This window comes from Camelina sativa, chromosome 19, assembly GCF_000633955.1.
Source record: "Camelina sativa cultivar DH55 chromosome 19, Cs, whole genome shotgun sequence".
Taxonomy (NCBI): domain Eukaryota; kingdom Viridiplantae; phylum Streptophyta; class Magnoliopsida; order Brassicales; family Brassicaceae; genus Camelina; species Camelina sativa.
In genome coordinates this window covers 25,765,794-25,792,785 of record NC_025703.1, presented here as the reverse complement: position 1 = coordinate 25,792,785, position 26,992 = coordinate 25,765,794, and the positions used below count along the sequence as shown (strand labels likewise).

At 34.5% G+C, this 26,992-nt stretch overlaps 6 protein-coding genes across 6 annotated transcripts in view; 1 reads left to right on the top strand and 5 right to left on the bottom strand.

Annotated features, from left to right (window-relative positions):
• LOC104767187 (anaphase-promoting complex subunit 10) lies at positions 3,246–4,775 on the top strand. The gene is made up of 6 exons (XM_010491230.2): positions 3,246–3,535; positions 3,630–3,690; positions 3,790–3,882; positions 3,965–4,035; positions 4,330–4,434; positions 4,534–4,775. The coding sequence occupies exons 1-6, from the start codon at positions 3,357–3,359 to the stop codon at positions 4,601–4,603; spliced, it is 579 nt and encodes a 192-aa protein (XP_010489532.1). The 5' UTR covers positions 3,246–3,356; the 3' UTR covers positions 4,604–4,775.
• On the bottom strand, positions 4,751–7,156 carry LOC104767188 (tubby-like F-box protein 2). The gene is made up of 5 exons (XM_010491231.2): positions 6,781–7,156; positions 6,084–6,437; positions 5,868–5,955; positions 5,651–5,780; positions 4,751–5,564 (listed from the first exon to the last, which is right to left on the bottom strand). The coding sequence occupies exons 2-5, from the start codon at positions 6,414–6,416 to the stop codon at positions 4,931–4,933; spliced, it is 1,185 nt and encodes a 394-aa protein (XP_010489533.1). The 5' UTR covers positions 6,417–6,437; positions 6,781–7,156; the 3' UTR covers positions 4,751–4,930.
• LOC104768208 (syntaxin-112-like) lies at positions 10,952–14,053 on the bottom strand. Its single transcript, XM_019241001.1, has 9 exons — positions 13,846–14,053; positions 13,686–13,757; positions 13,415–13,474; positions 13,153–13,247; positions 12,991–13,060; positions 12,770–12,891; positions 12,501–12,576; positions 12,029–12,106; positions 10,952–11,930 (listed from the first exon to the last, which is right to left on the bottom strand). The coding sequence occupies exons 1-9, from the start codon at positions 13,951–13,953 to the stop codon at positions 10,998–11,000; spliced, it is 1,614 nt and encodes a 537-aa protein (XP_019096546.1). The 5' UTR covers positions 13,954–14,053; the 3' UTR covers positions 10,952–10,997.
• LOC104767185 (transmembrane protein 53-like) lies at positions 22,616–25,578 on the bottom strand. Its single transcript, XM_010491228.2, has 5 exons — positions 25,528–25,578; positions 24,178–24,822; positions 23,933–24,035; positions 23,149–23,342; positions 22,616–23,059 (listed from the first exon to the last, which is right to left on the bottom strand). The coding sequence occupies exons 2-5, from the start codon at positions 24,813–24,815 to the stop codon at positions 22,789–22,791; spliced, it is 1,206 nt and encodes a 401-aa protein (XP_010489530.1). The 5' UTR covers positions 24,816–24,822; positions 25,528–25,578; the 3' UTR covers positions 22,616–22,788.
• Positions 24,029–25,557, bottom strand: LOC104767186. The gene is made up of 2 exons (XM_010491229.2): positions 24,843–25,557; positions 24,029–24,137 (listed from the first exon to the last, which is right to left on the bottom strand). The coding sequence occupies exon 1, from the start codon at positions 25,518–25,520 to the stop codon at positions 24,879–24,881; it is 642 nt and encodes a 213-aa protein (XP_010489531.1). The 5' UTR covers positions 25,521–25,557; the 3' UTR covers positions 24,029–24,137; positions 24,843–24,878.
• Positions 25,775–26,992, bottom strand: part of LOC104767184 (protein RER1D-like) — an 8,175-nt gene continuing 6,957 nt past the window's right edge. Inside the window, exons 2-4 of the mRNA XM_010491227.2 lie at positions 26,704–26,982; positions 26,176–26,410; positions 25,775–26,093 (exon numbers count right to left, since the gene is read on the bottom strand). Coding sequence (XP_010489529.1) covers positions 26,025–26,093; positions 26,176–26,410; positions 26,704–26,982 — 583 coding nt within the window. The 3' untranslated portion in view covers positions 25,775–26,024. The remainder of the gene's footprint in view (positions 26,094–26,175; positions 26,411–26,703; positions 26,983–26,992) is intronic.

Sequence of the window (26,992 nt, the reverse complement as noted above, 5' to 3'; positions counted from 1 at the left end):
GTTCTTTCCTCATATCAATTTTTCCAACCAATGATCTAATCCATGAACTGTCTGATTTTGACAAGATCTATGACAAGATATTATCCATAACCAAAAATGAAACTGGAGGTAGTTTTTGAATAGTAGGAGTAGTTAGGAGATTTGGGAGGATCGAAGAATGGAGAATGAGAACCACAAAGAGTGGGAATCATTGTGGTTGCAGAGATTTTTAACCAAAGTGGACCTTCTTTTGTTCTTTCGGTTCCTATGGTTTTTATTATCCATCCCTTTTTCTTTTCTTTTTGAAGTATTTGGAAATTTCTACTACATTATTTGATATTTCTAAAAAGGAAATATTACGGAGGTGTCGTTATCATAATTTTTTTTATATGCAACTTTAGTTTTGTATATATTTAGGTGTTGACTGGTTCTTCCGCTACCTCCCGCAAATACTGCGTTTGCGGGTGGTAGCGGTTGCTAGCGATTGGAACCAATCACATAAACCGCTTTCAATCGCTTCTAATCGCTCCCAACCGCTCTAAACCACTGAATTCCAAAAGCTGCTTCCCGCAAGCGTTTGCGGTCGCGGGCGATTGCAGTTGGATTTTTTTTTTTTTGTAAAAAAACTTAAAAGAAATCAATGATAATGAAATTTTTTATATATATATTTTCTATCTAACCATTTTACTCGTTAAGGATGGGAGAAAATGAAGTACGGATACGATTACATAGATTATAAAATAAACAATTAGAAGAAAATAATATTCCAATTAACAATAACCCGAAAAACTTGATGTAAATTTAATGGCACATCGCACATAAGTTCAAAAAAATCTAAATAAATATAATATTTCATCAGAAATTTAAGAAAATAAGATTATTTGTGAAAAATATTAATACAAATCACCAGTGACTCTTCTCAACTCTCACTTGACCATTCCTACCGATGCAACTACTGACCCACGATCTAAGAGAAAAGAGAAAAGATCTACGATCTAAAGCATATGTTTTGTCATTTATCAAATTACTTGATTAAAATCTTGGTGAAAAGCCAAATGCATAAAAGAATAAGTATCTCAATATGAATTTTGTTTTGAATAATTATTATTTTAATAAATTTTAATTATAAATCAAGTTTAATAAAATTTTTGGTGTTTTTAAACATTTATATATTAGATATCACATTTATTATGTTCCAACCGCTATTGCACCCGCTGGTCAACCAATCCTAAACCTCCCGCAAACGCACCAATTTTAAACCGCTAAACCAGTCGTTCAAAACGCTTAATAACGCTTGAAACCGCAATCGCCCGCTTCTGCAATCTCCCGCAACTGCAACCGCAACCGCAGCGTTTTAACCAGTCAGACCCTTACTTAAAATTTTATTAAACTGATTGTATATATCAATGATCTTAAATGATTTTTATTTAATTTGATAAAATGTGAATTCTATCACCTAATAGTTAAGGAACACTGTTATTACTATGCCTGAGAGAAGCATTAGAATTAGAAGTTTAAATTTTAAGAATAGCAAATGCTCCAAGAATTAGTCTGGATTTTAGATTTGATATTCGTCGATTTTTTTTCTTTCTAATATCAATGATATTGAATCGCAATCCTATGAAGATGGCTATTATACTTTATAAAAAAATAAGTAAATATCAATTTTGCTTGTTCATTTAGCAGTTTTTAACAACGACATATTTTTTAGCCACCAGCAAAAGTAGTGATTACTTCTTGTTCGTTTTGTAATTATTGGTTAAATAATAATTTCCAGTGATAGATTTTAACAATTCACAACATAAAATTTTTGTTGCTTACAACTCTTTTAACGTTTGAAATTTTAAATGAATGACTAGTCGTTGTCGTTATCGCTTCTCGCTCTCGTTGTCTTTAGTTGCTATTTGCTAATGGCTGCGGTACAAACATAAAATAGTTATTTGTCATCGTCACTGTCGCTGGTCACTAGCAGACTGACCATCCTATCGTATGCAAGTTACACATCTTGTTAACGGATGGTTTTCTGGTTTGGTTTTGGTTTAACTTTTTCAGTTTATTGATTTTTTATAAAACCATATAGAAACGATATATAATTCGGTTTGGTTACAGTTTATCCACTTGTAAAAATAAAAATATCTATAATTCGGTTCGGTTTGGTTTCAGTTATTTTAATTTATTTTATGAATTTTCTACCCAAAAAAAAAATGACATTAGTTGTTTATCTTGAATTGTAGTATCCTTGATTTAGAATCTATGAAACTGTTCGTACATTGCAACATGTTTTTTAAATAAATATTAAACTATGAATTATATAAGTTTTCAAAGAGTTTTTAATTTCCTCTGTTCAATATGAATAGAAAGTTTCTAAAATAAAAATAATTTGATTCAGAAATTTACTCAAATACCTTAAATCACCGAGAAAAAGAAACAAAGATTGTAAAAATTAACCTCTAACCAAACAAGTTGTATTATATCAATTAAAAAACCAAAAAAATGAACAATTTTATGGTAAAAAAAATGAACAATTTTATTGTTTAAAAAAGAACCAAACCAAAACCGAAACCAAAATAAATTTAACAAGTATAACCGAAAAGAATTTTAGAGGAAACCAAAACCGAGAAATTCCAGGGACACAAGGGTGACAGGGTATCTGGTCAACATAACACCAGTTATTTGTGTTATGTGGATGGTTCTTGGAAAGCGACTAATCCATTTGTAGGTAAAGGTTGGTATTGCTCGCCACCGGCGGGGAATCACCGACCATGGGGGCTGCCAATCTTCGACGTAGCCTTTCTCTTCTACATGCCGAGGTTGAAGCACTAGTTTGGGCGATGAGATGTATGATTGGAGCGGATAATCAGAATGTCGTTTTCCTTACAGACTGCTCCGATTTGATGAAGATGGTGTCTTCGTCCTCTGAGTGGCCAGCTGTCAAGCCTTATATGGATGCGATTCAGCTTGACAAAAAGGAATTTACTTCTTTTGCTCTGTGTTAATTCCACGTACTCAGAATGGTGCTGCAGACAGATTGGTCCGACGTGTTCGGTCCGAACTGCGTTTGATTACCTATGTAAGCGAAACCAAAACCAAACCGAAAACTTAAATCAATATTTTGGGTAATTTTTTTTTTTTTGCCCTATCCCCTAAACTTCTCTCTTTTACTCAGAAAATAAACTATCTGAGTAACAAACATAATGATCGTTTTTTTGTCGTTTCCATTTAACAATAACAAACATAATGCCGTTTCAAGCGCTCATTAACGACACGACATTTTTCTATGAGCCAGAGAGAGAGAAGACAAATTCAAAACCTCGTTGGAGGGTTTTAGGTGTACGATTCTCAAATATCGAATCTAAGATCTCGGAGAGGGGTGAGCTATGGCGACAGAGTCATCGGAATCGGAAGAAGAAGGAAAGATCAGAGGAGGAAACGATAAGCTAATAATAGAAGACGATCTGAGAGAGATGAGCAAAAACGCAGCTTGGAGCGTGAGCTCTTGTAAGCCTGGCAATGGCGTCACCACTCTCCGCGACGACAATCTCGAGACTTATTGGCAGTTGAGACCAAAAAAAAAAACCCTTTAAATTTCATCTCTCTCTATTTACTCAAATGATTCGACTTTATATTTTTTTTTGTTTCTGATTTTGTAGATCAGATGGGTTACAACCACATCTGATTAACATTCAATTCCAGAAGAAAGTGAAATTGCAGGTATGGTTTTGTGAATCTGTTCGCTTATTAGATCTTTCGTTTTGTTATCTTTGGGTATTTTGATTTTGAGTAACCCCTTTTTGTTTTGAATTTTGAAAGTTAGTGGTTCTGTATGTTGACTTTAAGCTTGATGAGAGCTACACGCCTAGTAAAATCTCTATTCGAGCTGGTGATGGTTTTCATAACTTAAAGGTAATATAGCTTTTGCTTAGAGAATCTAACTTCTGATGATGGATTGATATTTCATGTTGTGTGTTACTCTTTCATTGTTTAGGAGATTAAAAGTGTGGAGCTTGTTAAACCAACTGGTTGGGTTTGCTTATCTCTCTCTGGAACTGATCCACGGTATGTTTGTTTCTTATTCAAATTATGGCTCTGTGGTTGTTTCGTTACAAGAATCTAGCTAGCTGCTGATAAAGATGAGGAGAGGTGTTTGCTACAATGTTAGTTCTCTGATTAGAGAAAATCTGCTAGCTACCAAGTTTAGACATGTCTTTAGCTAGCAAGTTGTATTAGCTTTTTGAGGTTTCACTTAGTAAAGGTCTAAACTAACTTCTGCTGTCATGAATGATTTGTTTCTGTTTGTTACTACTACGCATTGAGCTGGTAACTTTTAACCATTTTGTGCTCTCTTCTCAGGGAAACTTTTGTCAATACATTTATGTTGCAAATAGCCATTTTGTCGAATCATCTCAACGGGAGAGACACTCATATCCGCCAGATCAAAGTTTACGGCCCTAGACCGTGAGTCCCATTTCTCCTTCACTTAAACTGTGCACATTATATGCTTTGATTTAAAATTGTGATTGCCTTGGCGTGACTCCTTGCTCTTTGCAATTGCAGAAATCCTATTCCCCGCCAACCATTTCAGTTTACGTCAATGGAGTTTCTGACTTATTCAACACTGAGATGAGAACCTTTGGGCAGGAAGAGTATGAAGGACATGGACTGTGAAAGAGACCACTGGTATTGGGGGGAAGAGTCTGTAGTCACGTTAGGTTTTGAAGCTCAAGAGTTTTATATGTTGTTTGTAATGGCTTCTGTTTATATATTACATTGGATATAATATAACATCATTAAGCTTATCCACCGAGTGCCCCATCAAACAGAAGCATAGTTCAAAAGAGCTACAACATTCTACATACAAAGAACTTTTCGTGAATTGAACATTGAAACCTAAAGATAAGAAAAGCCTTCTATGACGATTTGCGGAGATGGATTATACTCAAGGGGGTTAACTTTACCCTTCACAAGCCGGTTTGGTGTCAAAGCTGCTGATGCATATAGCAAAGGCTTGAAAAGCAGAGAGAGGGTAGCGATAATCCATGGTGAAAATGTCCTTACCGATTTTGCCAAACTGTAAAATCACTCTCTCATGTTCTTCAGGCGGCGCTTCCAATGAAGTGTCAATGTCTGCCACAAGCTGGAAGTTTTTAACAGAAGCCACGGTCACCCTCCCCTTGAAGTTGAGGCACCAGCACTGCAATTGCTCGTGCCATCGTGGGGATTTGTTTTTGAGAACCAGCGGCTGATCTCTTAAGCTTGGGGAGATATCAGGGACCTCTCTGTCTGTTGCGCTGGTTTTTCCTTTTGGTGAAGGCGAGGATGATACTTCCTCTTTTATGCCTTGAACTACTGATGGTTCAGCAATAACAGAAGAGAGGGGTATAGAATCCATAGCGCAATGCATTCTTCTAGGTCCCCTTGTGCGAAGAACATTGAGCTCGTAGGTAATGTTTCCTACGGTAGAGCTATTGGCAGGTAACTTAGGGGCCGCTTGCTTGGGGTGAAGCCTTCTGTTAGGTTGAGCTTGTGTTGTGGATGATGCTGTTTGGTTGTCATATATTGTGAACTTGGTTCCAAGAAAACCAGACCTATCCCACAATATAAGTACAGACTCTTTAGAAAAAGGAGCTTTCGATGGTTAAGACTTGATGCAGGTGGAACTAGGGACAGTTACCTTAATTTGCCAACATAAGTGCTGCTGCTGCGTGAGAAGTTTTTAGCAGATAGTGAGATTATAAAATCCGTGCACGTCGCTCTTCTAATCCTTCTTGCTGCTAACAACAGTTTGTCGTTCTCTGTCTCAGCTGAAACTCACAAAGTGATCAATATCGTCAGAACAACCACATCGTTGAACAGCAATTTCTTAAACTTGAAATAAAGATCTCACTCACAAGGCATCAAGCCATAGTAGAGAATATATGTAGCTGTTGTTCTGTTCCTCTTAATAAAGCATTGAATAGGAGAGTCTCGAGGCCCCGGCTGCTCACAATCAAACAAGAAGTTTAGATAAGCAAACATGAGCAGCTCTACAGAGAGCTTTGAAGATGATGATGAGAGCTTTGAAGATGATGATGTGAAGAAAGAACCGGTAAGTTAACTTTCTTTACCTGTTTCAATGAGATTGGAAAAGTGAGCTTCCCACACTGCTCAGGGATCTTCACAATCTCCATAGTGATTCCTCTCCATGATTTACAGACGGAAGCACAAGAGACCACGGCAGCTCGAGCAGGCCAAGACGTCTCACTCTCTTCAACCCTCCGGATTATGTCGTGAAGCAACTCAGGCGGCAAAGAAGCCCATGGGCTCTGCGGGATGTTTTCCAGAGGTGGTGTTGTTTGATCAGGAGCAATGTGAGACGACTTTGACCAACTACGCTTCGAGATACCTCCAAGTCCATCCCTCACTTCCTTCAGATCACGAAGGATGCTTTTCAAGGACATCTCTTTTCAGCATACCAATAACCGCAGTCACACAAAGTTCATATTTTTATAAATGCTTCATCAACGCCAAATTAAAGGAAACAAAACAAAAGCTCAACACTTTTGACATACAAAGTTGGGATTTGCAATCAAAGTTGAGGTTTTTATAATCTAAAGCTAGACACTTTGACAAACCCAAAAGATAAAAACATGATCTATGCACATGAGACCCAATCTTGAACAATCTCAGATTCACATTACTCCCAACTTATTAACCATTGAAGCTCCTCAAATCCAATTCAGAAAACACAACAGATCCAGAAACAGAGGAAGAAGAAGAAGAAGAGCCTTCTTCCCCAAATGTTAAAGAGAAATGAAAACAAACCTCAAATGAAATCGACGGATTCAAAAGACGAAAACTTTTAAAAACTGCAAAGATGAGATCAGCGGGCAGCTTCTCTTCACCGGATCCGAGAGACAATATCGTCGAGAGAAAAAGAAGAAACAGAGGCAAACATTGGCTGTTTTCTTGACAGATTCTTCGATGCTCTCGTCGTCTCCGGAGAAGAAGAAGAAGAACGGATTCGCCAGTGACTATCTCGGCATGACTCCCGTCGTCTTGAGTCCGCCGCCGATCTCACCGCAGGTAACAAAATAAAAGAAGTGGTCACCACCAAAACGTAACCTCTCTCTCTCTCTCTCTCTCTCTTCTTACAAATTTGAGAAAGAAAGGATCCGAAGTCTTCGCTTTTTCTTATAGTTTTCAAAGAAACGTTTAAAGGGCAGATAGAAAACTCCAAATTGTAATTAAATTTTTTTAATACTATTATTAAGAATATAGTTTTTGTCGGAAAATATATTTTTAACATCTAATAAAGTTTAGTTCTTTAGTTAGTTAAATAATTTATTAGAAGCATTGTATGATAATAAGACCCCTGGCTTCAATTTATAATGACTTACTGCATGTGGCAATAACATATTTGGTTGGTAAATAATATTACTATTTATATCAAGAAACCCTTTAGAATTAGCCGACAAAATAAAGCTTTAAGAAAAAAAAATTAACAAAACAAGTCGAGATATTACTGTTTTTTTTTTTTTTTTGGTTTTCAGTTCAATAGATTGGAAAATACAACTCATATGTTTTCGTCCGTTAATTTCTTACTAATAACTATAAGTTGGATAAAACATCTGTCTTATGAACCTTTATAGTTATTATCTTCTTCTTATGAAACTGTTTTGTTACCAATGTTTTCTTTATTTAGATAGAAGTTGGAGATATTATCTTTGGGTTTTTCATAAGACATAGAATGCTCATTTTATTTCATTTTCATGATAAATATCTCTTATTTTATGAAAAGTCGCAATCAGGATGTCAAGCCAATCAATAATTAGTCTAACACTATTCTTATAATTAGGCTTAACTTAGTCTAATCCACATCCATAACATATTCTCTATTTCTTTAACAAAAAGTACATATTCTCTTGCTAAGTACGATATTCAACTTTAGTTTTCTTTCTTAATCCAATTATATATTCCCCTCCAGACAACTTCTCGTAATCGGTGGACAATTGCATATACGTTAGTACGCTTGGATACGACCATCAACTCGTTTTGTAATAGTTAGTTACTTGCTTGAGTTACAAAACTTTTTATCAATGTTTTTTCTTTATGTTTTATTGTATCTAATTAATGTTTGTATTTTTTCTGACCTTAAATGTTTTGTTTTCATTTATTTTCATGAAAATATATTTGTTATATATATATATATATATGAAAATGGTAATTACAAGATAAAGTCAACAAATCTAGTTCTAATCCATTCTCCATACCTAAAAATATATTTCGTTGACAAGAGAAATTATATTTGTGCTAAACACAAATAATATTTCCTTGAACATACGTACTTCCTTCATATTTTTTTTGTTTGACCTCCTTATCCAACAATGTGAAATATTTTATAAATGATACACACATCACGCATGTATATATGATGTATCAATTCACATAATTTAAACTTCATACTAGATCTCTCTGTCTCTCTCAAGCCACCCATTTTGACACCATGCATATATTTATTGTTTTACCCAATCTATACATTTAATTATATATGAGAAAGTCTGCTTCAAAAACTTCAAAGCTTGATACAGGTGGTAATTAAGATCAAACGATCTATGAAGTGATATCATAATTATATATGAGAAAGTGTGGTTCAGAAATTTCAAAGCTTGATACAGGTGGTAAAGATCAAACTCTAGGAAGTGGTGATATTATAATTTTTTGATATTTGGGAACAGTATATCAATATGCCACCAGCCACCTAATCAACTTTTTCATACATTTGTTTGACAATTACTGACATATTAAATTTTTGATGACTTTTGTTATGTGGTACCTACAAAACCTAATGAATCGTATACCCGAAAAATATAATTATTCTCCACCACCATAGCCATATGATTGATTTTCTGAAAAACTATTATAACTAATTAATTATCTTAAATCAAAATAGTAATTTTCTGCAAATAACATGATACTTATATGAACATTAACACAATAACAACACTAGTACAAATCACTATTACATTTTTTAATTATGCCTTTGAAACCTACAATTGATCGTGAATGTTTAGCATTGATAGAGTTCATGGAAAAACCTACAAAATATTACTATAACAAAGAAGCATGTTGTTAATGTTTTAAGACCAGCTTCAATGGTACTTTAATCTTACTCCAAACACTATATTTAGATTAAACTGATCTCCACTAATATTTTATATCTCACATTAAAAATAGAAAAATATGTAGATTTAATTTGTAGAATCCAAATAATACTGCATCAGTTTCTAGATTTAATTTGTAGCCAAAACTATATTATTTTTCTTGGTAATTTGGGTGAAGGGGCAGATGATGAAATTGACATTTATCTTCCAAAGACTTAAAGATGTTGACCAGAAATGAATTTATACAACAACAACAACAAAAATCTTTTGAGAAGTCCATTTCAGTGGATTCCACTAATGCTCGAAAATCTTTTTACTAAAATTCTTCGGTAACTTTTATGATTCAGTAACTGGGTAGAAATTTTTTGGTAATATTCGAGAAAATTTTGAATATAGCTTAGTTCCAATGAGTAAATTATAGAATTATTTTAATGATTTTCGTTAAATAAAACACAGTTATGTTAATACTAAAATTTGAACTTTAAACTTCACCTAAAAAAAAACTTTAAAGAGTAAATAAAAAGGTTAGTTTTCTTTCTTTTTTTTCCAAAAATTAAAAAAAAAAAAAATCAACTTTCTACAGTAATATTTTGTAATTTAGTTTTTTTTTCTTCTATATGTTCCTTCATTTTACCTTTGCAATGTTACAAAATTCAGTCTAATGAATCGTAATGATTAATTCCATTCATCTTGACATATAAGTATTAGTTATTCACCACATCCTCTCCATTAAAGTTATGATGATGTTGAAGCGACTGAAGAGGCTATGATAGATACTAAGCAAAAGGCTTTTTAGAAGATGAGAATCATTACATTTTAAAAGCTAAATACATGAATCATTGAAAATTACAATCAGGAGGACTAATTAAAACTTAAGAGGGAGTGGCTCATGTTTGGTGTGTGTGGACCACTAACCACAATACTATCCTATATATATATACACTCATAAATATTTGTGTATACAAAGTGTGAAGTAGATATTATGTAATTCACAAATGCATATGTAAGTTATGTGTATGGGTCCATAAAGAAAAGAAGAAGAAAAAGCATGATGGGTATTGATTCCAGTTTTGTGTGTTTGTCCATTTGGGATTGATAAAATTTTGATTAGATTGGGAACCATATGTTTTTGCCATCTTACACTTGTCAATTCTCTTAAACCATTACCCCATCACTCTTTTCTTAGTCAATGTTCTCAAAATCTGCTAGTCAATTGAAAATTTTAGTATACCTTGGTTTACTGACTAGTTGACGTAAATGGTAGATGCAAAAAGTAACTGAAACAGCAAGTGATCAGCCAATCATCTAATCTAAAAGAGAATCAACTAGTTGTTGTGTACTAATTAGTAAACCAACTTAATAATAGGTTTAACAGTTAAGTTAACCAATTTTAAAACTTCGTCCATTTCCATTTCCATTTCCATTAGCTTGCTTGTTTTCTATTGTTTGTACCACATCTTTGTCAAATCTCACCAAATTTTGTTTGATTCTTGTTGAAATCTCTCTACTCTACTAGTAGTAGTCCAATCTTGTCAATTAATTATATAAACTATTGTCTCGATTCAGAACACTTCAGATATCTAACTAGTCCAATAGAAACATTATCTCGTGTACTTGTCTCTTAAGTTAAGCCAGTCAATTCAAGTTTGGTTATACGATCAACACAAAAGATCTCTGGACAAAGAAAGATTCATCAAATCAAAACCTGAAATTCAAATACAGAGTCAAGAAATTTCATAGTTTCAAAACATAAAGTTTCTGATCATACACAAATCATGAAAAACATCTACTGAATAGAGATTAGACCAGCGCAGTATCTCTCAAGTTGAGATCATTCAAAAGAACAGAATAAGCAACCTAATCTCTCCTCAAGAACACTCAACGAGAAGCAAGCATTGAGATGACACATACAAGGAGAATAAGAACACCCAAAACCGAAACCCAAAGAACCCAACTCTTAGTCTTCTTCTTTATCTGATTAGCATAGTACAAACTGTTGGTTCCTCCACTGACATAGCTCCCTGCATTAGCCACATTAGCTTCAATGTCATCAATCCGATCTCCTTGAGTCTCAACAAGAACAGCCATGTCAAGAAACACTTGATGAAGCCTGTTAAGACTCCTCTTGATATCATTCACTGCTTCATGTCTCTCTTTAGTCTTCAAATCCATCTCTGGCCTCACTTCAAACGTCTTAACCAAATCAGAACCAGACCCTGATCCAGAGATCATCTTCTCCATGTCCTCATTACTTGGTTCTTCACCAGTCGCTAAAAAATACTTCCTTTTGAGATCTTCTCTGTAATCAGCAAAGATCTTTTCCCTCAGACGATGGAACTCACTCATCGTATCTCTCAGTTTCGCCCTAACTCCATTAGTAATCGAAGTTCTTGTCCTGTACACGCAAGACCCTTCCTTGAAACTCGCACGGTTCGCGACGTTGCTCTTCTCCAAAGCCTCGATTAGGGTTTTGACTCTGTTGGCCTTGCGAGAGATGGTGACGATGTTTGATTCCATCCTGTCTCTTAACCCGCGTAAGATCTTGGCGCTGTGAGTAGATTTGGTCTCTTCGTTTAGGTTTTGGAGATCGAGTAAGAGATGAGTGATCTCTTCGATTAGGGTTTTGATGGTTTCGATTTCTTGAAAGAAACCAGAGAGGTTCTCTTCATCCGCTGGGCTGAAATCGAACTTAAAGTCTTCACCTTTCTCCAAATCACGATCAGATTCCATATCTTTCTTCGCTTGTTTCTTCAATTCAACATAACTTAAGAACGATTTCGTCATTAGATCATTCATCTTCTCTTGTAAACCCTAGAACAAGAAACAGAAAAAAGAAACTGAGAATTCACCAAAATCAATGTGAAGAATCGAAACGAAACAGAGGAGATAAGAACAGAACAGATGTTTACGGTGATGGGTTTGTGAAACAGAGTAAGGATCTTCGTTATCTCTGAAACGGGATGTTTCAGTATCTCCGGGAGAAAGAACTGCAAAAGAGAGAGAGTAGAAGCGATTCAACAATGGCTGAAACTAAGAAACCCTAAAGATCGAAGAAAAAGAAGAAGAGATCAGAGATCATTACCTAAGAAGTGCTTGTTAATCAAGGAACCGTTTCTCTCTCAACGTCGCTTCTCTCTCTCTTTCTCTCTCTGTGCGCTCCTTTGTGATATCAGAAGAATGATTCAAATTTTAAAAGAGAAGGAAGAGATATGGGGAAGTTATAAAGAAGATCTACAAGAATCCGATTTTTCAGTTTCCAAAGATTTGTTATTCAAAAAATTGCTCTTTTATTAATCACAAAAGAGCCGTTGTTGAAAACGTTTCTGTTCCGACTTGGCTTCTTCATGTTTCCTTTGTAAACGTTGTCGTTTTCTAACATACAAACAAAAACGAGACCGTTTCAGCCAAAAGGTATGCAAAAGTCTTGACCTTTATTGATGTTGCGAGGAATATCAATCTAATGAATGCACACAAACGTATCCTAATAACAAACAAAGTTGATTTTACATATGACTAGTTCTTGTTCCGAGTTAGGGAATGCAAAGCTTGGACCTTTATTGATCTGTTTCAGCCAATTTACAGCATTTTGAAGTATACATAAGTGTATTAAGTTACAAACAAAGTTGAGAGTTTAAGCATGATGAGTTTACAATGTTTTTTCTTCTGCGGGTTGTTTTTGTTTCTCGGCTTTCTCAGCCTCCAACTTCCTCAGGGTACTCGAACTTATCTTATTTCCACTAGATCCATCAGAAACTATTTCCACAACTTCAATCTGTACAAGCATGTCCAAGAAAGATTGGTTCAAGTGATGGTTGAAGATCTTAAAATGCATCAGGAGGTCACAATCACTGGTGGAATAAAAGTAACAAACCTTAAGTTGTGAAAGCCCTCTTTCTGCTCTTTTTCTGTTGACTGACAAGCCACCAGGTAATGTCTCTTTGCTGTAGATGATGTTTAGTTACAAGAGCCTATAAACATGGAAATGGAATAGAAGAACATATGCAAAAAAGATCAACAGATAGATGGTAAAAACCTGACAACAATAGCTTCCAAATTTTCATCAACAATAGAAGGACCATACGGATCCGTAATAGGTTCAGCTTGTACAACCAGCTCGGGCTTGATAGACTACACAAGAAGAACATGGAGAAACGTAAACTCACGTGATAGCCTATTTCATCTACACACTCTCCTTTCACATTAAATGATTCAATGTAAACATTCCATTGAAGAAGAAGACTATGTAGATGTATATGAAACTTGATGACAATATTCCACTTTAAGATGAAATTTACCTTGACATAGTTCTCCACATTACTCATCCTTTCTTCAATGGGTTGTATCATTTCAGTGAACTGTATCCACAAAAGAATGAAATGAGACCTCGAAAGAAGTCATCAACAAAGCATAAAAGTTTCAGACTTTATAGCAAAGATCAGTTCAAAGGTTCTTCTTTTTTGCAATATTCTCATAAGTAACAACATCACTCCAAGTCGAAATCAATCAAAGCAACTTAACTTAGCTACATATATATACAAAACAGAGATTGAAGGTGTGATTGCTTACTTGCTTGTTGGCCAACATAGGACCATCACATACTCCAACTACGATCCGATCCCTGGCCAACTCTGCAGCCGCCTGATTTTATATATTTCACCACAAACAATTCAAAATACTACTTGGATTCTCAATAAATCGAAGAAAATAAAAATACCAAATTTACCACCTTGAGGAACATTCGATGCCCATCGTGTAATCGATCAAACGTACCGCCGAGAACGACAGAACCAAACGAATTCGCCGGAGACATCTTTGACTCTTCCGCAGCTGCCATTTCCGAAGATCAGAGTATATAATAAATCAACCAATTGGGGTTGTTCGTCTCAGAAACTTTTTGATTTGGGGATCGAAGGAGAAGAAGATTGAAAAAAGAAAACAAACCCGCTGGGTTGGTTCATTTATGTATGACATGTCGGTTCACCTTGCCTTCCAACGAACCGGTTTAGTAGGTGAACCAAAACACACTTTTTTTTTTTTGGGCAAAAGGTGAACCAAAACACACATAACTCAGCATTGAACACCAAAAACCCTTGCAATGTTGTGTGTTAAATATCAAATCTTATTAAACTTTGGTTTTAGAATGTTTTAATAAATAGTTTTTTTTTGTTGGAAGAAAAATACTTATACTAATTATAATGTGCAATTTAATATTTCAAATAGTATATTGTAGTCTACAAGACGATAGAACACAACTTTATCATTTGGCTGGCAGAGAGACGTATCTTAAAGAGATGAAGTATAAGAATGGAAAACTGGAACAAGAAAACCACGAGTTGCTTGGTTCATTGAAAGAACTCGAGGAAGCTACAATTCAGGGATCAGGAAGTTCTGCACTATCGAAGCTGAAAAACAAGTTTCGGGACTTGGAAAACATTCATAAGAAGTTAGAATAGGAAAGGGTCAAAGAAACCAAATGTTTGAGGCTACCAATGGAGTCGGGTATGGTACCTGAAAAAGCTGTGTTGTAAAGGCTTATCTCAAACAAAGAGTTATTTTCATGAAAAATGGGAAGGTTGCCTCTCAGATTTAGATTGTAGTCTAAGGCAATGGACTCTAACTTGGGGATCAGAAAGATACTGCTTGGAAACTCTCCAAGTAGGTTGCACCTCGACAAGATGTAGCAATCTTAGAGACGACATGTTTGAAAACTCATTTGGAACTTTTGAGGAAATGTTCGAGAAGCTCATATTCAGTTCTCTAAGGGTTACTCAAAGTTTTGAGCAAGTAGACGAAGAAAAGATTCATCAATAGCAAAAGATGAATAAGAAAGATCGAGAGGCACCAAATTGGTTAGTTGAAGAAGATTGGTTGGAGTTGGGCCTGAAAATGATGAACGGGCGAGGTTAAGTCTTTATAGCTCCATCAGTTTATCAAAACCAGCTGGGATTGGCGAACCAGTGAAATTGTTATATGCCAGGTTCAAGTCACGGAGATGAAGTAGTCTAAGTTGGCCATGGAGACAGCTGGCCATGGAGACAGCTGGAACTTCCGACAACATTGCCTGACGTAGCATCACACACGTGATACCATCCCACGAACAACAATCACTATTATTCACCCATGATGTTGTCTTGGGATAACATGAGACATGAAAATAAACAAAAGTAAGCTTCTGGAACCCAAACTCCTTCTTGAGCATCCATTTGTCACAGAGAAGAATTTTAGTTATGGAAAAAGAAATTCAGAAGCATAAGGAGATGCTTTGAGGAATCACACAATTGTCGGGTGCTTTTATTTTAGAGGCCATTATTGGTCTAAACGAAGAGCATATGCAACAGGAGCTTATGATAATTACAAGGAGAGGCTCGCTGAGTCTGTCTACCAAAAGTCAACTTCTCTTGCAACATTAGACATGGCATCATATATATATATATATATATATAGTCTTCTCGATTATCCAAAGAAGCTAAATAATGAACATTAAAACAACAAACACAAGTAATCTAACAAGCAATCCAGTTTCCTATACAATTGTTTAAAACTTGAATACACCACCAAACATAGATACACAAAACACCGAGAGTAGCGATTCTAAGATATCAAATCCCAGAAAAAATCAAAACCCAGAGTCAATTTGTTTCTCAGATATCAAAACCCAGAAAAAAACAGAGAGACCGAGAGAGAGACAAAGACACCAAGACAGACGGAGAGAGGGAGAGAGAGAGAGTACGAGAGAAGAAACAAACCTGAACTCAGGCGAGGATGAGAGGAGCGAACCAGCTGTCTGGTTCCCGCCGGCAAAGATCCGATCCAAATTCTATTTTTCTCATCAAATCACGATGAAGCTGTTTTGGGAAAAAAAAATCAAACCATTAATCGGTTTATACATTTTGATTGCTTTACAGATTTTTGGTTATATTTAACCGATTTAACCATTTCACTCGATAAAAATAGAATTGATGGATTAAATGATTAAACTATTACTCATTGCAACTCAATTCAGTTGATCTACTAAACCAATTAGCCTATTTTATTCGTGAACTCATTAGAATAATTAAATTTTGTTAACTCATTAAGGTTCATGGTTTGGTTTGAGTTGAGTTGATCCATTTTTACACCTCTAATTGTAAATGGGATATTTTTATGCTTTTTTTCCCTTTGGTTTTCAAAGTAGCTAACTCATATTGCTACACGTGTATGTCAACATTTGTCAATTCTATACTTGTTAATATTTAAAAATAAAAGTAAAAGAGTCTTAAGAAAATATATAAGACACTATACAAATTATTTTTATATTCAATTTTTTTTCAATATATTAAATTATTAACTTAATATGATTTTCAAAAATAATGTTTTATTATATAAAGTTAGGTTTTGAAAGTTAGTCATTAACAAGATTTTGACATGTGTCAAGTTTATACCAATCTGAGATTTTGACATGTGTAAAAGTTAATATTTAATAGAAAGGATTTGAGATTACAACAAAAACAAAATATTTTGTCTTAAACAATATTAAAAATGTAAAAAGATAATTATTAATTCTACAAAAAAAAATAGAAATGGGATTAAGGAAAACATACAGTTAATTATTAATTCTAAATTTTGTTAATACTCACTTCTATATAAACATAGATTGTCTCATACTTTTCATATAACAAAATAATTTATTCAAAAAGATTACTTTCAACTTTGTTCTATTGGTAAAACTTTTTTTATGGAAAGGTAAATTTTTCTTATTTTTTAAACCAAAATTTCTCCTACTTACTCTTTTTTCTCAGTTTGTAATAGGTAATATTAATATATTGACAAAAAAAGATTAATATATGCGTCTTCTTTTTTAAATACTGTATTTTAAAATTTAATGCAGTATTTTTAGATTGTTTTATTTAATTTATCTTTTCACCTTTGAATTATTTGGAATTCATATATTATCGTGATTCTAATTTTCTATTATTTCTTTATTTATGTCAAACTAATTTTCTTCTATTTTTTCAACCTTGATTGGTTGGTCATAGACCCTTTTTGTGCAAACATAATTGGTACTATTCATTCAATCCCAAAGGGAGATAAAAAATATAAGCTAACCTAATGGTTAGATAAAATAGGCTAATCAAACACAAGCTTACAACAAACATAGATAGATTGGAAAAACATAAATTGTTGTTGATAGATCCATAGGAGTTCAGAGACTGTGACACCCTAGTTGGCGGATAGGTTTACAAGAATCGATTTGGTCACCTATATCACCAAAGTGCACTTATCTTTTCGATTAAGGGTCCTAAGAGAACTCAAAAGATCATATGGTGATTTATAGGGGTAAGTATTTAAAGTCTCTCGGACTTAACAAACCGGCCGTCGGATATGGGTGGGCAGAAGTAGACGTGGGGCCCACTGAGAAAGGTGGGCCCATAGACTGAGAGTGGACATGGGGCTCACTAAGCAAGGTGGCCGTCCGGGCGTTCCAGAGACAAAGGCTACATCACGGTATGTCAAAGATACTTCCACGAATACATTAGAAAATTTAATATTAGTTGCTATCAAAAGATTTTATGACGTTAGAAAATGGTCTTTAGTTTCATTGGTTGTCGGAGCAAGCCATTTTTAGATACCTAAAAGACGTGACCATGTTCTCTCTATGGTGGAGGAGGTTGGACGCAAGGTTATCTTCCCAAGAGAGGACGGTGGAGGAGGTTGGACGCAAGGTTATCTCCCCAAGGGAGGAAGGTGGAGTCAAAGTTCTCTCCATGGTGGAGGAGGTTGGACGCAAGGGAGAAGGGCGGAGCCGAGGTTCTTTTTATGATTGGTCATACACTATTGTAATGTTACATCATTGATTAGTATACCATGTAATATATTTTTTCTTCAAAATATTTTTTGAGCCAATAATTTTAGTAATTAAAAAAACTATGCAAAAGTGAAAGTAAAAAGACATATATAACAGTTGTTCATATAAACATTTTCTAGGTGGTGGTAAAGAATATATTTGTAACATACAATATATCTAGGTGTTAAAAATACGCTTATAATGGTGACATACATAAAAGATTTGTAAATGAATATAAATCAATATATTATAGCAAAAATAAGACTTATACACAACGTTATTTATAAAACTTTAAACCCGCACATTGGGCGGGTCCTGATCTAGTTATTATATAAACATTGATTTCAAAGTTAGTCATTAACAAGATTTTGAAACCGATCAAGTTATCTATCAGAGATTTTGACAAGAAATCTAGAGAAAACAAGCTTACGAAAGAATATCTCTATTTTATTATGTAACAAAGTGGCTAATTATGTGTTTTACTGGTTTCACACATACCATCAAAGCATACCCAAAACCAGAGAATTGTCAGGTCTTATAGATTGCAAGATCATTCCTCATTGATTTTAATCCTTGCTTAATGAATGCAAACGTCGCTGCTCCCCAATCATAGTAATTCACTGAATCTCCAAGTAAGGGTAGATATATAGGAGATACACTTTATGTTGTTTTTGAAAAAAGCAAACTCCCCACCAAAAATAAAAGATATGTCTTTCGGTAAGGCATCGAAATCATCCGCTTCAACTGGCACCGTTTTCAAATCTAGATCGCAGCTTCTTGAGATAGATGGTGAGAGAGTTTTGTCCCTCATATTGATAAAGCAAGCTGCGAGGCTCATCTTCTGTAACTTTTAGGTGTTCCATAATTGTACGGTAGGGATATTGATCCTCATATCCAGATACCTGAATTCAAATAGAGCATAACAATCAAAAATTAAAATTAAATAAAAATTCAGATTAAGCATAAAAATTCAAATTAAATATCTGTCACCCATCAATTGGAATTCCAGTACTATATAAGATATCTTCAAGTCAGATATCTACATAGAATTTACTACCATTTCTCTCTCCAAAAGCAAAAGTGTAATGTTCTACGCCATAAAACTTTGCTAGAACGGTGATGAGCTTCATATTCAGATTAGGTGCCCTCTTGGGAATACTTAAAAAGTATTTAAAGCATGTAGCTTCCACAAGGTTTTTGATTCTTGGATCTAAATTCCAAGACAGAAATGTCTACATATGAGACAAACTTTTAAAATGTTTTTCCTGCCCATTACGCCTGCCATTGTGCCTACAATTTAAAGGATAGAGATGTTCATACTCATCACACCACAAATACGCCCTAGGTAACACTTGACATGCTTATGTATTATGTAAACATTTTTTTATTTCAATATATTTGATTTGCCGGAAAAAAAAAAGAGATATAGTAGACATTGTACTTATTTTAAAATTTCATTGTCCAACATAGTTTTACAAAATATGAACACTATATGAAAATTAATATTTTATAAACTGATTATATTAATATTTATTTTCTAACTTAAGTAAGTGTATCATTTTCCTTTTTTTGAAAGATGACACAAAAACTATTAGTCAAACACATATGAACATAATATCAATATATGTGTCTATATTAGTAAAAGACATTATTAGCTTAGAATAAGGATAACTTAAGTTCAATATCACATTTTTTTAATAGACTCTTTCAGATATGTTGAATTGTATATTTCTTCTTCTTCTTTTGTTTGTTTTTCTATCTAAGAAAAGTGTAAAATATATTTGTTTCAACAAAATACATAAATATATTATTCTAATAAATATGAACCTAAAGTATGTTAGTAAAATATATATATATATATGCTTTGATTAAAAAGAATTTCTAATTGAAAAGATCTTCTTTTATGTTTTTTTCTTCAACAAAATATTATATTTATCTAATGTTATTTAAATTAAAAATAACTAACAATAGGGCATTAAAATAGAAGAGTTCCACAAAGTAAAAAAAAAAATCAATTAGGGCATTAAAAATAAACACAACACAAGAAAAACAGTTGTAAGAAAAACTGAAATTTTTAATGTGGTTTTCTACAATCAATTCAATATTATGTTCATATTTTCTACAATCAATTCAATATTATTATGTGCTTTTCGATATAATTTTAACTTTACTTTTCATTTTTAATATTCATATTTTATATTATTTAGAGTTCAGTTAGAAATTTTCAGACGTAAATATTTAGTGTAACCCTAACTAATCTATTACATTTTTTTTGAACAAAACTAATCTATTACATTATCTTAATTAGTTGGGTGTTACATTAATTATAAGATACATTAATTGTGTTAACCCAAGAATCCATCAAATTCTAATAAATCAAATCAACATGTAATTTTATTAGTTTTGTAGGTTAAATGGTTAAATATGTCGGCGAAAAATATATAATTTACATATATATATATATATATATATATATTTGTTTAGCATTAGTTTTAAAGTGATGCCAGAATTTTAAAAAGCGATACCAAAATTTTATTCTGCATCATAATTCTCAATTGATGTTAATTTGTAAAGACTTTACAATCAAAATTAGTAAAACAAATTGATTTGAAAGAAATACAATAAATGACGCAATCCAAACATATATGGGAAATTATATTTTTAGGTAGGAAGTTAAGAAAAAACATTTTTTACAGAATGTTTTAGGAGATATTATTGATAATGGTGAATATTTGGGAAATTTTTTGATGGTTGACAATTTAACATTACTAGATATTTGTAATAATAAATTTTAATATATATTTGTAAATAAATTTATTGAGACAAAATATGTAAATAACTCTACTTACTAACTAAAAATATTCTCAATTCTTAGGATACCATGCATTTCCGTAGAATAAAATTTTAATTTTAATCTTTATAAAAAATAAGTAATCCGCCCACACAATGTACCTACTTTGTGCATCAGTTGCATACCATTGAAGCCGCAGCAAACCGTTTTTTGTTGCAGGATTAACCACAACATTCTATATCGGAAACGAACGGTCACTTTCGTGCATAAAACAAATCTTTGACAGTAATTTCAATTAATCACTGTAAGCATACTTACTTGTATATGCCAAGAATTCAATGTTGTTTAAGACCATGCTGCCAAGTGAATCAAGAAAGAGAGAGGCAAACACAACTAAGCGAGCATTACTCAGTGCAGAATGTTTCCAGATGATACAACCCGATCACTAACAACCCTAGAGGGTGGGTTGGGTCATATTAATTTCCAGAACCTCCTCAAAGGAGGAAACTTACTTTGTGGGAATTGATTCTTTTGTCGGGAGTTATCCCCAAAGGTTCTCGCTTTAGCCTTCTCTTCCGGGTATACACTCAAATCTCCGACCCAAAAGCTCCATTGGCTGGTTCTAGTGCAACATACTAGTCAAGCACCGCATGATAATAACAGCAACAACAAAACAAAAATTCCCAAGGAAGAGTGATAGAGAAAAGAACCTGAGTTGGAATCTGGGAGAGAATTCAAGGAGATGGGTTTCTAGGAAGATACAGTTCCGTGAATTTGGCGATTCATGATTTGAATTCGATAAAACCAAGCGGCATCGTGAGAAGGGTTGAAGAAGCGGCTTTGTAAATGTAAAGGTAAATTAGTACACTAAAGAATTACAGTTTTTTTTTTAATTAATAATTTTAAAAAGATGATAAAATAAAATAAAATTTATTAGTATAATTTAGCTGAGAAAGAAGCAAAAAGAGTTCAAAGATATAAAAAAAGTCGGTAAGTAAATTTTTTTTTTCCAAAATAAACATATATATAATGTGGGAAGATATAAAAATATAAATCAACAAAAGAATAAAAATTAGTAATATATATTTGTTCTTATCAAAATTAGTATTATATATATTTATTGGAAGCAAAATTATTACTCCTTTTGATCTTAAAGAAGTTTTTTGTTTTTGTTTCATTTTATAAGATGTTTTACAAACTTTTATACTTTTTTCAATGTTGTTGGGCAATTTTTATTTATATTATGCAGTTTTTTCTCATGATTGGTTAAATAGTATTTTTAGTTAACTGTTAATTAGTTTTTTAAAAGTAATTTCTTAAATTTGGTGCTTTATAAAACATCTTTTATAATTTAGGATAGATGTAGTAATTTGTTGTGGAGAAAATGTTAAAAAAGCATCAACTTATCAAAAAATATAAAAAAGCACAAAATTTATATAATGGATTAAATATCTATTTTTTATTGACTTTTATTTATTTCGTTCACTCTTCGATGAGCATTTTAGTGCTAATCACGCGGCAAGTGAGGTTTGAGAAAAAGGAATGATTTTTTTTTTTTTTTAACACTGGATACTTTACTGATTATTGAGGATTGTTGTTTACATAATCCAAATCAGAACGAAAACAAAGAGGGATAGATAGGTGAAATATGAAGTCTGTGTTAACATATCTTTGAGCTTTGGCCAATTTATCTGCTAGATATTTGTAATAAATGTAATAATGAATTTTTAATATATTTCTGTAAATAAATTTATTGAGACAAAATATGTAAATAACTCTACTTAGTACTTACTAACTAAAAATATTCTCAATTCTTAAAATATATATATATATATATATATATATATATATATATATATTTGGATACCATGCATTTCCCTAGAATAAAATTTTAATTTTAATCGTTATAAAAATAAGTAATCCGCCCATAGGAAGGGTGTTTTTTTTTTTTCAACCAGGAAGGATGTTTTACTACCCACTTTCATAATCATTCAGTCAGAGAAGCAAACCTTACAAAGATTATGTGGAAAAGGATCTATATTCCAAAAACAGAATCAAAGAGCTTGTTGTTTTGTGGGAGTGAGGCACTTTTCCAAGAAGTTGCGAAGCTGTGAGGAATACAAGTCAGGAAAGTTCCGGTAATGATCAACATGAGGTGATGACGTGAAATTGAAAGAATGTATGTTTCTTCCCATCTTCTGTTGTTCTCTGATGCGGAGCTCAACGGAATGAGACGGAACTACTTTGTCCCCGGAGCTGTAAAGATAGAGCTGTGGACATGGAGGATGGTTCTCATATAGTTTTTTGATGACTTTCGTTAGCCTCCTGCAAGAGAAAAGATAACTCAGATTGATCAACCTAAAATACAAACACGAAGCAGATGGGGCTGTTCTACTGTGTGGTGTGAATCTTACGTATTGACGTCCTGGAGGTTTAGGATGATGGGGAAGACTTTCTCTAGAGATGATAGCAGCATGCTTTCCATTCCTAAAGGTTCCTTCTTTTGTGGGGTTGAAGCATTTTCTTCGTTTATGGAACCATTTGGTTCTGTGGTTATGGTGGAGCTACGCTTCTTCAGTATAGCAGCGGTGAACCCGGCTGCCCAAATCTGCACAAGAACAGTATTCAATCGTTCATCTATAAAATCTGCAAAGGTATACTCAAATCTACGCAAGACGAATAATTATGATGTCTATTAAGACTATGAAATGATCAAGTACACGGAAACAATTTTCAACAAAAGAGACTTCAGAACAAACTAGGGCATGTGCTATGAAGCTCATTTTATCTTGTTCACATGCCTAAGACATCAATATCTTGCAAGAGAACAAGATGGCATTCACAAGATATATAGACCGATGTACCATCAACCTTTGAATGATGGCTACGTGAATAAAAGAAATCAGCGGTTTTAACTCATAAGTATGGTTTTTTTCTGAGTACCGAGTTATCTCTCTACAAAGCTAATTGCTTAGATATCAAAATCAAAGTCCTCTAGTCATGGTTTGGCAAATGCTTGTAACAAATACAGAGTTCTTCAACATAAAACTCAAACTAGCAAAGTTTCACAATAGCATAGCTCAAAAAGATAGATCCTGTTCTCTCAAGAAAGCAAAAGAAAGTCTATCCACTTGCAATAGAAGAAGATAAGGAAGTCTTGGTTACATGAAAGAGAGAAACATTATAAAAGAAACAAACCTTGGTATCTAGAGGATCTGCTCCTCCCGAGTCAATGATACAACCCTTAATCTTTTCTACTAAATCTTGTCTACCAATGAAGCTTTCGAGCAAAGCACCATATCTGCCACAAGTAAAAAGCTCACCTAATTCATCATCTAGCTCAAATCAACACTAAATTCATCATCATCATCAGTAATAAGGAGACCAGAATCACAATCAAAATGTAATAAGTTTGACGAAGGATTTGGCTTCCATCAACCTACACAAGCCAACCAGTGTTGCTGAAGCTGTGGAACACCAAGCATTTCTCTCTACCATCATCTTCCTTCTGCGATACCCAATTAACCAATTCGTTCCCAAATTCAGCTATCATTCGTTCGAGCCTCCGACCAAGATCTAACCGGAGCAAATCCCTAACGTCGACAGTGAAAGTAACGGCGTTAATTCCCCTGGAGTTGTACCACTCAACGTATCTCCTCAAATGCTTAGCTTTCGCACCTAACCAACCGAGGAGAACCACAGTCGTCTCTTTTCCTTCGCTCCCGGCTATTATCGCCGCGTTTCCACCTCCGTTCACGGTCGGCGGAGCTCTGTTCCAAACCGCGACGCCGTCGTTAGGTTCGGATCGGAATGGGTTAGCGTGAACGGCGGAGTTCTCGAGACGACACGTTGACGTTAGGAAGAAGAGAGATTTGAAGAGATTCGCGTTTGGAGGAAGCGAAGAACACCGTATACGAGCGGCGGACGCAGATGACGATCGTCGGGAGATGGCATTGTGTGAGGGAAAACAAAACTGATCTGTGAATTTGATGGAACGGGTGTCAGGTTTTAGGTTGAGCTTACTGAGAAGAAGACGACGATTGAGAGCAGTAGTGCTCAAGATTCTTGTTGTTGCTTCCATGGCGGATTTTGGATTATTCTCGTNAATGTAATAAGTTTGACGAAGGATTTGGCTTCCATCAACCTACACAAGCCAACCAGTGTTGCTGAAGCTGTGGAACACCAAGCATTTCTCTCTACCATCATCTTCCTTCTGCGATACCCAATTAACCAATTCGTTCCCAAATTCAGCTATCATTCGTTCGAGCCTCCGACCAAGATCTAACCGGAGCAAATCCCTAACGTCGACAGTGAAAGTAACGGCGTTAATTCCCCTGGAGTTGTACCACTCAACGTATCTCCTCAAATGCTTAGCTTTCGCACCTAACCAACCGAGGAGAACCACAGTCGTCTCTTTTCCTTCGCTCCCGGCTATTATCGCCGCGTTTCCACCTCCGTTCACGGTCGGCGGAGCTCTGTTCCAAACCGCGACGCCGTCGTTAGGTTCGGATCGGAATGGGTTAGCGTGAACGGCGGAGTTCTCGAGACGACACGTTGACGTTAGGAAGAAGAGAGATTTGAAGAGATTCGCGTTTGGAGGAAGCGAAGAACACCGTATACGAGCGGCGGACGCAGATGACGATCGTCGGGAGATGGCATTGTGTGAGGGAAAACAAAACTGATCTGTGAATTTGATGGAACGGGTGTCAGGTTTTAGGTTGAGCTTACTGAGAAGAAGACGACGATTGAGAGCAGTAGTGCTCAAGATTCTTGTTGTTGCTTCCATGGCGGATTTTGGATTATTCTCGTAAAATCGCTTCCAGTAACCCACAGAGAAGGAAAGATCAAAGATGGTTAAGTATCTCGAAAACACTCTGCCTGACTCGGAGGGTTTCGTTTGAGACTCTTTTAACTACTCTTCACAAGAGAAGAGTCTGTAAGACGATTTCGACCACAGCAAGCAAGGTATTTGGAGGCTGTCAACACATCTTTGTGTGATTAGTTGTGTCCACAGAGGAATTCGTATCTACAGTCATGTGATTCCCAAATTCATTCAATCGTATAATTTGTAAATACCCTTGTTGTTGTTATACATTACAATGGAAATCCAGAAAATTGCAAGAGATTACTCAAAACATAAGTGTGATTTCTTAGTTCTGTTAAGCTGTAAGAACTTTGTTTTTCATATTCCATCAACATGAATATAGTACACTTGATAGTCTTCTCGTCTTACTTTGTATCCTTTCGCCTATCACCACGTAGAGATCAGTACCTGATCAATGGTTTACATCTAATCCTGTTTTTCACTTCCATGAGATGAACTGCTGCTACTTGGAGCATCATTTCCACCATCATCCCTCTGTCAAAAACAATCTATGCTCATCACTTTTTACTTTCCAAACTAGAGATTCAAGACTATCATCCAAAACAAAATCGTTTACCTTGATTCTTAAAAAGGTCAGAACACTATCAGCAAGAACCTTGAAGAGCTTTACAGGCTTCCTAACGTCGAAAGGGAAGTATCTATACTTCCACATGTGCACGATTAAGCGTTTCATAGTTAGAGAATACAGAACCAACCAGTAACACAACAAGATGGGCCAGAACACAGGTACATCCAAGAACGAGAAGAAAGTCATCACAAACGCAACAACGAAGGCCTTAGTCGCCGCATACCTGAATCAAGATTGACAAAAAAAAGAACAAAACTTTCATGAGAATTCAGAATATAAGATTGGTAAAGTACAAATTTCATGACAATTTAAACCTAAATTAGACCTCACACTAATAATCAGTAACATGACAATCATTAATCAAACTATCTCAAAAGACCCATCCATCATCTAAACTAAGAGAAATTTACCAGAACTTGAGCAAGAATGGCAAAAAACACAAACTTTCCATGAGAGAAGCCAAACCCATGAATCAGATCATCCAATCATCAAAAGTAAAAAAGAGAAATATCTTACCAGAACTTGAACTCAGGAAGACGACGAACAAAGGGCTTATACTCATCAGAAACATCACTAGGCAAAGAATCAGGATCCAAAGCTTCAAGCTCAGGATCAACCTTAGGAGAGAGGAAACCAATCAATAGGTTCAAGATGTAAGTAGCTAAACCATAAGAGATGACGAAGTATCCATAAACATAGTAAACCCTATAGATATAGATCACAGCAGCGAGTAAAGTCACAAGCCATCTTCGAACAATGTTAGGAGCAGATCTGTCTAAGTAATTCTGAAACGATCTCGAGAATT

Excerpts from the sequence above, each read along its gene's own strand:
- LOC104767187 (XM_010491230.2), top strand. The coding sequence starts at position 3,357 with ATGGCGACAGAGTCATCGGAATCGGAAGAAGAAGGAAAGATCAGAGGA. Across the intron at positions 3,536-3,629 it reads AATCTCGAGACTTATTGGCA|ATCAGATGGGTTACAACCAC; the intron begins GTTGAGACCAAA and ends CTGATTTTGTAG. Across the intron at positions 4,036-4,329 it reads CTCTCTGGAACTGATCCACG|GGAAACTTTTGTCAATACAT; the intron begins GTATGTTTGTTT and ends CTCTCTTCTCAG.
- LOC104767188 (XM_010491231.2), bottom strand. The coding sequence starts at position 6,416 with ATGTCCTTGAAAAGCATCCTTCGTGATCTGAAGGAAGTGAGGGATGGA. Across the intron at positions 5,956-6,083 it reads TTCCAATCTCATTGAAACAG|CCGGGGCCTCGAGACTCTCC; the intron begins GTAAAGAAAGTT and ends GATTGTGAGCAG. Across the intron at positions 5,565-5,650 it reads ACTTATGTTGGCAAATTAAG|GTCTGGTTTTCTTGGAACCA; the intron begins GTAACTGTCCCT and ends ATTGTGGGATAG.
- LOC104768208 (XM_019241001.1), bottom strand. The coding sequence starts at position 13,953 with ATGGCAGCTGCGGAAGAGTCAAAGATGTCTCCGGCGAATTCGTTTGGT. Across the intron at positions 13,061-13,152 it reads TTGGAAGCTATTGTTGTCAG|CAAAGAGACATTACCTGGTG; the intron begins GTTTTTACCATC and ends CATCATCTACAG. Across the intron at positions 12,107-12,500 it reads AAACGGTCTCGTTTTTGTTT|TTCTTTCTCCCGGAGATACT; the intron begins GTATGTTAGAAA and ends TCTCTTTTGCAG.
- LOC104767185 (XM_010491228.2), bottom strand. The coding sequence starts at position 24,815 with ATGGAAGCAACAACAAGAATCTTGAGCACTACTGCTCTCAATCGTCGT. Across the intron at positions 24,036-24,177 it reads AGCAACACTGGTTGGCTTGT|ATATGGTGCTTTGCTCGAAA; the intron begins GTAGGTTGATGG and ends TACTTGTGGCAG. Across the intron at positions 23,343-23,932 it reads CAGATCCTCTAGATACCAAG|ATTTGGGCAGCCGGGTTCAC; the intron begins GTTTGTTTCTTT and ends GTTCTTGTGCAG.
- LOC104767186 (XM_010491229.2), bottom strand. The coding sequence starts at position 25,520 with ATGGAAGCAACAACAAGAATCTTGAGCACTACTGCTCTCAATCGTCGT.